At 38.5% G+C, this 10,957-nt stretch overlaps 1 protein-coding gene across 1 annotated transcript; it reads left to right on the top strand.

The window, feature by feature from the left end:
* Positions 1-671: 671 nt before the first annotated feature.
* On the top strand, positions 672-9,678 carry LOC131479126 (coiled-coil domain-containing protein 96-like; the record flags this gene model as incomplete). The annotated part of the gene is made up of 5 exons (XM_058659709.1): positions 672-1,349; positions 3,120-3,332; positions 5,047-5,231; positions 8,146-8,218; positions 9,601-9,678. Coding segments are annotated over exons 1-5 (1,227 nt in total), but the record flags the coding sequence as incomplete, so codon positions are not given.
* Positions 9,679-10,957: the final 1,279 nt, after the last annotated feature.

The following is a 10,957-nucleotide window of genomic DNA, read 5'->3' on the forward strand; positions in this document are numbered from 1 at the left end:
ACAGTCGTAGAGTAATCACAGCAGCAAGCGGCAGTAGTAGTACTAGTGGCATCAGTGGAAGAAGGAGTAGTGGCGGTGGTGGTGGTGGTAGGTCTTCTTCTTCTCACAGAAGGAGAGCGTCATATCGTGGTTCCAGTAGAGCAAGCAGCAGAAGTAAAAGCAGTAATGGTACGACGAGCAATAGTAGTGATGGTAGTATTGAAAAGAAACATCATCACTACTTTAGGGGTAGTACTAGTAGAAGAAGAAGATCAGATAGCTCGGCAGTCGATACGTCAGCAGCAACAGACTCTTCACGCCACCGCCGCAAAAAGAAAGGAGAACGTGGTGGTGGTGGTGATAGTAGTAGTAGTCGTCGGGAACGGGGAACAAGAAGCAGCAAAAGGAGAGACATCAATGTGTGGGGAGGAGGAGAGGGTGTACAACTAGGAACTAGTGGAAGTGATAGTAATAAAGACGTGGGGGACGAGGAAGAAGAAGCGGAAGAAGAAGAGGAGAAAGGGAAAGGGAGGGAGGAAGAAGGAGGAGAAGAAGACGAAGGAGTACATGCAGCGAAGCAGATGTCGAAAATTTTGTCATTTGGAGACATGGTAAGCAGCGCTGCAGCTGCAGCAGCAGCGGAAGGTAAAAACAAGAAGAAGAAAAAAAAGAAGAAAAGCACTCTGGAAGTGATGAAGCAGAAGAAAGGAAAAGAGGGAATGGTAAAGGATGACACGCTGCCGGCATGGGGTGATGTTAGTGCTGCAGCAACATCACCATTTGGCGGAGAGGAAAGTCTCACGAAGAGTAAAAAGAAGAAGAAAGCAAAAGGAAGTGGCTTGGTCGATGCAAGTCGTATTAGTACTACTGCTGGTATAACAGGTGCAGGACGAGGTGGCACCAAAAAAACCGATTCGGAGAGCGAGGAAGACGTGGATCATGAGGAAGATGAAGAAGAGGAAGAGGAGGAGGAAGAAGATGGAGGAAAAGCAGCTGGTCTTTTTCTGGATCTGAAGAAAAAAATGGGAGGTGGAGCTATTTTTCCGGAAGGAAGCAGGAAAAAAGGTGATCTACCAACAACAGACTTCAAGAAAACGAAAAGAGAACTACTTGCAGAAGAAGGAAAGCAAAGCGCTAGTGATGAAGGAGGAGGAGGAGGGGGAGGAGGGGAAGAAGAAGATACTACTAATGAACAACTTGGAGAGATAGAACTGCTTGCAGAGAAGTGGTTAGCAAGGAGAAAAGAAAGACTCGCTGCACGGAAAGGAGGAATTGGTACTATCGCTGCTGCTGCTGCAGCACGCGATGGTCTCTTTGGAGATGAAGACGAAGAAGAACGAACTCTTACTCTAATTGAAAGTGTCGTGGAGGTAAGTAGCGACATATTCTTACTGCCACTACTACTACTACCGCAACTACTATTAGTACTATTACTACCACCACCACTACTACTATTACCAGTGCTAGTAGTAGTATTAGTACTACTCCTACTGCAGCAACTCCTACTATATATATATATATATAGAGAGAGAGAGAGAGGCATCTCCTACAGAGAGCGCCACGTAAGCAACTACATCCTTACTACTGCAGGTATTACTATCACTACTACTACTACTACTACCATTACTAGTGCTACTATTACTACCACTCCTACTACTACTACTTACTCTGTTTATATATATATGTATGTATGTATGTATAGAAAGAGAGAGAGAGCACATTAGTGAAAAGAATAGAAGATAATGAATGCTATTATGTTTGAAAGATACTGGACCCAATAATATTGTGCAACAGTGCCCACTAGAAATTATTTTCTGTCGGTATTACAATAATAATGTTATACAGCAGTGTCTGTAGAAAGCTTCTTTGTCAGTACGATAACTGCGTATATATATATATATATATATATATATCTATCTATGAATATGTCTCTAAGCAGCAATAACAGCACGAACGTAAGCTCTCTGGTACTGATACGTTACCGCTACTATAGTTCAGCAGCAGCAGCACTAGTAAAACGCAAACCTAATAATTAGAAATGTTGACCCGCATATATATATATATCCTCTTAGAAATAAAGACCTACAGATATAATTATATATACATATAAAGATCCACAGATATATATACATAGATGTCCTCTTATCGATGCAGACACGTACATATATATATATATAGGTATTAACACATATATACATATATGAATGTATAGCATCTTCTCACATATGAGTACTCACCTATAGATGAGTTCTCTTGGACAAAAAGACTCACGTGTATGTACATATTTGTATATATATATATACCCGTCCATGTATATATATAAATGGGTATGGACATACGTGTATTTGTACGTACACATACGTATATAGCGTATATGTATCCAGGAGCTAGAGAAGTGAATGAAAAGAAGAGGAAGAGGAGTAGTAGTAGTGGGTTCAACTACAAAATAGTGAGAAATCAAATGAAAGCGTCCAACACACAATTATATGAAACTTCTGCACATGAAACTAACAGCGTTTATCGATCTAACAAATATGAGATTATATATATATATATATCTGCTGTATAAACGTACACATATATTTGTGCTATATAAAGGTACACATATATTTGTGTTTTATGGATGTACACATATATTTGTGCTATGTAAACGTACATATATATAAGCTATATAATCGTATATTTATATATGCATATGTACATGCTATATAAATCTACACATATATTTGCTCTGTACGTTTACACACATATACACACTCGCTATATATTTATATATACATATAGAACAACAGCGGCCGCTGCTGCTGCTTTTCCTCTTCCTCCTCCTCCTCCTTTTTTTCTCAAAACATCAGTTTATACGGTACTACAAGCGTTTACCTATCTCTCTCTCGCTATATATATATATGTTATACAAATGTACACATGTACTTGCTATATGTATATATATATATATATATGGCAGCTTCGGGGCTGCTGTTTCTCTTCGTCGTCCTCCTCCTTTTGCTCTTCGTTGTAGAGGTATAACGAGGCGGCTGTTGATGCATAATAATTTTTCTCTCGTGAAATTTTCAGATAGACCAGTGAACTGGAATTTTTGTTTTCTTTTCAACTGGTGTGCAACTTTCTTTTTCAATTTCCAGACAGACAAGCGACTCTCGCATCTCTTACGCAGGGAGATCGACGCCACAGCAGAAGAAGCAGAGGAAGTGCGCGAGCTGCGAGTTCTCTTAGAGAAAGAACTAGTACGAGAGAAGAAGGAGCTTGCTCTTCAGATTGACAGAAAAAGGGAGTACGAAATGCTACTCGAAGAGGAGAAATTGAAACTAGAACAATTGAAAAGGCGTCGTTCTCAGGTACGTCAGGTGTACATACACCAGGACACCCACGTACATAAATACAAACACTAACCGACAGAGGGACCCGAAGCACATGCACGTACACGTACAGACACACGTACATACATATACGTAGATACATTTACATACATACATATTCATACATACATATACGTCCATACATATACATGCATTGATACATATACATCATACATACATACATATACATACATACATATACATACATACATATACTTACATATATATATATACATATACATACATACACATATACATGTACGTAATTACGTATAAATGCATACATAAACATACCAACATTTACATACATATTTGTGCCTACAAATATATACATACATACACCTACATACAAGCATTCACATACATGCATGTACCTACAAACATTTACATACGTACATATACCTACAAACATATACATACATACATACATGCATACATACATACACACATACATACATACATGTACATACATACATATATACGCGTACATATACATACATACCTACTCATACATACATACATACATACATGTACCTCCATGAATATATGCGGACTGTCCACAAACATGTCGGAACACTGCTTTGTGTATCTATATGCATAGAGCGACTTGCCTCTCTCTCTCCAAATATATATATATATAGACAGAGAGAGAAAGTCACATATACACAAGTACACTCACACATCATGTATATCTAAATATATATATATATGCACACATACATTCAAGCGGAAACATGTATGTATATATATAATAAAAACGTCATTATAAGCCTAAGAGCTTACACATAGCAGATATTACCATATGTACTTTATATATAAAATATGCATATATATATATTTACATATATATATATTTGTATATATATTTATATGCTTACATATATATATATGTCTGTATATTTTCTTGGCTGAGAGGGCCTTTATATAACCTATATGAGTATCCTTTTCTCCCAGCAGTATATATGTAAGAACTCCGGTACAAACACATATATATATATATATAGGGCAAAATGATTGATGTTGTGGTTGTGGTATTGTTATATGTGTGTGCAATCTGGTGTCTGTATAGTGAAATTCTTTTTGTGTATGGTGGGGAAATACATGTGGAGCCTAAACATATATATACATATGGTAAAGTAAATGATATGGTGCTTGTAGAACTAATATACGTCTGTCTGTGATTAGTGTCTGTGTGTGTGCCGGAAACAAGGTATGAAAGATGATGTCTAAAAGCGTAGAGCTCCAACATATATATATATATATATGTATACATATGTATATGTATAGCTCCAACATATATATGTATACATTTGTGGTAAACGAATTGTTGTGGTGCTTGTAATATTGATATATGGTTTACTGTAATTAGTGTTTGCATGTGCGATTATATGAGCGCGTGTAGGAATGTTATATATGCGGATGGAGCTTCAACGGGTTTATATATATATATATATATATATATGTATATTTTAAAGTAATTGTAGAGATGTACGAATATATTGTATGCGGGTGGATCTCCTTCAACGTATATATATATATACATGTGTATATATATATATCTATATATGTAGAGTAAGTGTTGTGGTGTTTGCAGTACTAATTTATGTTTTCTGCATAATTAGTGTTCGTGTGTGAGTGTATATGTATATACCTGTTGCGGAGAAATGTCTTATGAATAATGCTGTGCATGCAGGTGGAGCTGCAACGCGTTAGCGTGCAACGAGATCTTTCTCATTATATGGAGGAGATCTTATTTTTGAAGCAGCAAACAGAAGACATGCAGAAAGATATCGACGTGCTGCAGCAAGCGAATCAGACACTTGTAGCCGCCGTCAAACAGCAGGTGCTCCAGGGGCAAAACCTTCACGCCGCTCGTGTGTAAGCGCAGCGAAACACATGTTCAGTGTTTTGTTCTTAGCACCAAGTAGGAAACGAAAGAGTTATACTACAGTCCTCCGTACTACTGTTTTCTCCACGCTCTACGTTCATATATATATATATATATAGATAGACACATGTGTTTGTGTGTGTGTGTGTGTGAAGGGGGTATGTAAGTGCGTTTGCGTCAGTCTTGGTCTGTCTCTCTCTATATATATATGTATACATATATACATATATATACACCTCTATCCACATGTAAAGATATATATATATGTATGTATATATGTTTTTCTACATATACAAGGAGTACGATCATATAAATATATATAGTATGTATGTGGGGTGTAGTATGAACTGCGTTGATTTCTGGCAGTGTCTCTTTTTTTTTCTCTTCAACTAATGCCTTCTCTCCTCGTAGTAACAGTATATCAGTTTTGCATGTCCCTAGATTATAGTGCAAACATACATACACGTATGTACATACGTCTATATATGTTGTTGGCGCATGCACAATATCTATATCTAAACTGTTTGTGCCTCCCTGTATTATTATATATGCCTCATGTGTATCCCTGAATAACAGCAGAATTATGAGTCCATATGTCCATATACGTATATATACATAGGATGTGTAAATTGGCTCTGTAATATATATATATATATATGTGTATATATGTATATATGTCTATATTATGTGAAACACAGTGTCAGTTCATGCAGTAGTATAGGTAGAGTGGATACTTGTTCCGTCATTATGAATGGTCAGTGTATGTCCTTATCTAAACTTATTATATGTGTGAATGTATTTCACTCTAATCGTGAACATGTATATACAAATATATATATATATATATAGATATTCTCCAGTATATGTAGTGAGGATATATATATAGTATGTGCAAGTGGAATGTGTATTCGTGGCGTTATTACGAATGTGTAGTGTATATCCTTATGTAATATTATCTTATGTGTGAATGCAAATGTATACACACGCATACACACACGCATACACACTAGTAGAGATGTCGTATACAGAAAGTACGCGTGCTCTTACCAGTACCTCCCCCCCTCCCTACAGTATGTATTTACATACACGTACAAATACGCATGGCAGCGGTCGTGTGTATATGTGTACTATATTTTATTTGATAGAATACTAACTTTAAGTAGCGTCATTCACCTTTCCATCTCTTTGTATGAGTTTAAACACTTAACCTACATATATATATATATATATATATATGTATGGCAACTGCTGTATGGATAGAGATATGCATGCATGGGAGCTGTTGTGTGTAGATGGAATCGTGTGTAGCGTCACTAAAGGTTATGTATATATGTGTAGCCTCGCTAGGCTTCCATTCGCATTTTTCAGGAGCGTGTACGGTTGTTTCGAGTGTCGGGCTTCTCTATTGTGAAGGCGGGTGCTGCATGGATCCTCTCTGTCTGTGTGCCGTGTGTAGATTGATAGTCACTACGAGTTTAAGCTATTGCTGCTTCTGGTGCTGCTGCAGCAGCATATATGACGATATGTGGGGTAGCCGTGCTGCTTCGTGTGCTGTATTAATAGCACTACGTGCAAACCGGGAATATAGTGTTGGAGCTGTTTGTGCTGCTGCAGCCGCAGTAGTGCTAGTATATTGCTACTCCTGGTGTTGCTGGTGGTGCTGTAGATGGTTCTGGTGGTTGTCCGGCTGCTGCTGCTGCATATGTCGGTTTGTAAGTCAGCATATTGGTGTTCCTGACGCCGCTGTAATCACACACACACTGGCACACTGATCATATCTTGCTCCTGCTACTACTACTACTGCAGTGGTAGTGGTAGGGTCAGTGCCGATGCTGATCGTGCTGCTGTTGGTGTCGGTATTATTACGTTGTGTGTATTTCTGTTGCTCAGGCAGCTGGTGCTGCTGTTTTAGTATACGCCTGTTACTGCTGCTGTTGTGTCTGTTGCTGACGCAGCCGCTTCTGCTATTTTAGTATACGCGTGTTCCTGCTGCTGTTGTGTCTGTTGCTGACGCAGTCGCTGCTGCTGTTTTAGTATACGCCTGTCCCTGCTGCTGTTGTCTGTGTTGCTGACGCAGCTGGTGCCTGTATGATGCCGATATTGCTGGTGTTTTCCTGGTCGATGGGTTGCTGGTGTCACTGCTGCGCTGATGCTGCTGCTGTTGCTGCTAATGCAGAAGCTGCTGCGGCTGCGTGTGTTGCTGTGGTGGGTGGTGGGGGTGTACGCCTCGATATGAATGGTGGTGCTGTTGCTCCTGCGTTCGGCCGCTGCTGCTGGTGGATCAGCCATCCTGACAACACCACAACACTATTACTTAACTCATAGCGGACGTTTACAGCATATGTATATGTGTACATATATATACATATATATATAAACATATCTACATATATATATATATATACGTACTTGCATATAAGTACATATGTCCATACATGTGTATATATATATATGTGTATATATATGTATATATATATCTGAGTTTAGATACGCACATGAAATTATTATGCTTTATATTTAGGTTTATACATATTTATATATACGTACGTACGTGGATGTACACATAAATATATATATATGTTTGTATATGTATGTAGATTAGTATGCGTCTGTTGCTATGTCCTGCTGAATATACGTTTAATACATACACATATAGAATATATATGTGTACGTGTGGAAATACGTATGCAATTTATTATGCTGCTGTTGCTGATGTTTCGCTGTGGGTGTTTGTGGGGGTCATAATGTTGCTGTTGTTGCTTCTACTACCACTACTAATAGTGCTGCTGCTTCATGTGTTATCGTACTCCTGATGGCTATATATATATATATATATACGTATACATATCTGAGAACTTGTTTTTGAGAGAAGGCTGGTGTGTGTTGCGATGATATTTCTGTCAGACAAGCATTTGAGGATCTACATGATGAGCAGGAGGCTTTGCAGAAGACGGAACGAGAGATAGCTGAACTAAAGGTAATTTTTATTTCTTCGTTGAGTTACTCTATCTATATCACTCAATCTCTCTCTATATATTTATAGTGTTTGTGTGTGTGTGTGTGTGTTAGAGTGTATGGATTTATGTATGTCTGTGTTGCGTGTGTGTGTGTGTGTATCTGTTTGTGGGTATGTATGTGTGCATGTATGCGTTGCGTATGTGTATATGTATGTGTATGTGTATGTGTGTGTATATGTGCGTCTGTGTGTGTATATGTATGTTTATGCCGCTGTGTGTATGTGTGTATATCTGTGTTCCTTGTGTGTCGGTGTGTATGTATGTATGTATGTATCTATGTATGTATGCATGCATGCGTGTGTATGTGTACGTGTGTGTATATGTGTGTTGCTTTCATAATGCTGTGCATACACCAGTTGTGTTGTGAGTGTACAGGTGTGTGTATGTGTATCTACGTAGTGCGCTTACGATGCATGCAATACACATTGCTGCCTACTCTCCACCATGACTTCTCGTCGACCACGATCATGAGCTCAAAGGCATGTACATACCACCATGCGTCCAATAATTCATGCGTTAAAGAAGTATAGTTAATAAACTTCTTTCTCTAGTCTGCGGTTGAATGCAGAGATCCCGGGCAGTTTTCACTTGTGTGGAAAGGCGCATTCTTCTTGCAAATATAGAGTTGTTTTCGAAAGGAAGTCTAGTGAGAACACACACAATTGTCTTGTAACTCAGTAGTGTTCGCTTCCTACTTCTTATATTAACAAATGTAAAGGGAATGAGGGGTGTTGAATAGATATGTTTCACTCTGTCATGTCTTTGGTCTGACATCTCACGCTTGTTGCCTACAGTCTGCTGCAATATCTCAGCCATTGCGGCTGCGTCTCCTCTATGAATTCTGGTGCTTCTGCTGCTGCGTGTTACTTGCTGCTGCTGCTTCTTCTGTTGCTGTTGTCGCTCCTAAAAATCCCCCGCGTTGCTGCCTCTACTGCCGCTGCTGCTGTTGGTGCTGCTGTTGCTGCTGCTGCTGTTGCTGTTGCTGCTTGTAAAGACCCCTCCACTGCTGCGTCTGCTGCTGATGTTGCAGTTGCTGCTTTCAAGCGTCTCCCTCGTGCTGCTGTTTTTCCTGCTGGCGTTTTGCTGCTTCTGCTACTGTGCCTCTCGCTTGGTGCTGCTGCTGCTTACTTTTTTTCCTGAGCATGTCGCTGCTGCTAGTGCTGCTTCTGCTGCTGCTGCCGCTCTTTTCCTACAACATTTGTTGCTTTTGCTGCTGGATTTCGCTTGCCTCTAATGCTGCTGCTGATGCTTCGTACATTATTCTTTTGCTGCTGTTGCTGTGAACTGTCTCTATGTTCATATAGGGATATAACTTGTGTCTGTCTTGATTCTGCTGCTGCAGACACTCCTGCAGCGCATGCGTCGTGAGAAGGCGGACGCACAGTCCAAAAACGCTGCTTTACACGAACGACTTCGGCAGGTAAAAAAGAAGTCCAACAAGTAGTCTCTTTGAAATTCATGTAACATAGTAAATACATGCAGTGCTACTGATAATACTACGACTAGTAATATTACTAGCACTAGAACTATTACCACTACTACTGAAGCGAATGTCGCTATTAGTGTGTACGCATGCGCAGTACTACTACTGCGGTCGCCACTGTTTGCTGCTGCTGCTGTCGCTACTGTCGCTGCTGCGGCTGCTGTGGCTGTTGTTCGTGCGTCTCCGCGTAGGGTAGCCTCCACCGTATGCATGCGCGTTCTCAGTCGTGAGTGTTTTGTGACGAGGACGCTAATACAAAAAGATATTAATTAGAACGAAAGAGGGAGGTGTGTTTATACGTATGTATGTGCACGTGTGTGTGTGTATGCACATGCATGCATGTATATGATTCGTTAGCAGAGAGAGTAGTTTCTTTTGCTGAGCGCAGTGGTGAAGTGGGCAGTACACATTACCAATGTAAATCTTGTAAGACTTTCACAAGTATACATATATAGATATAAAACGCCTCCATATTGATATATTTATACGAATATATTTATATATATATATATAAAACGCCTCTATATTGATTTTACATATATATATATATATAAATTCATATATATATGTAAGACGCCTCTATATTAATATATTTATATATAGTAAATATACAAGACGTCTCTATATTGATATTTATATATATATATAAGATGCCTCTATATTGATGCATATACATATATATATATTTATATGTATATATATATATATATATGTAAGACACCTCTATATGGATGTATGTATATGCGCACTAATATCCTTTCATTTATATTGAGATGAAGAGAGTATTACAGATATCGTCTATATATACGTGCACGTACGTATGCGTGGAAGACCTAGTACGGGTACGTAAGTCTGTATATATTTATATACACTTGTATGCAAGACGACTACGGATATATATATATATACATATATATATATATACGCACGCATATAATATATGTCGAAAACGGGTACAGATATGAATGTATATATTTATATGCGAGAAAACGCTAACGGATGTACAAACATTACATATATACATCAGCACGCCAACAACGAGTACATATCTTCATATATAAATATATAATACATCTACATATGTATGTATATATATATATATGTATAATGTATGTATGCTGTGACTTCAACCAGTATACATATATATATATATACGTGGACATATATTCTGGCGAGAATAGGAACAATATATACATGCCTATACGCAGAATTCTTT

This window comes from Ochotona princeps, unplaced genomic scaffold (genome assembly GCF_030435755.1).
Source record: "Ochotona princeps isolate mOchPri1 unplaced genomic scaffold, mOchPri1.hap1 HAP1_SCAFFOLD_4055, whole genome shotgun sequence".
In the NCBI taxonomy this organism is placed as follows: Eukaryota; Metazoa; Chordata; class Mammalia; order Lagomorpha; family Ochotonidae; genus Ochotona; species Ochotona princeps.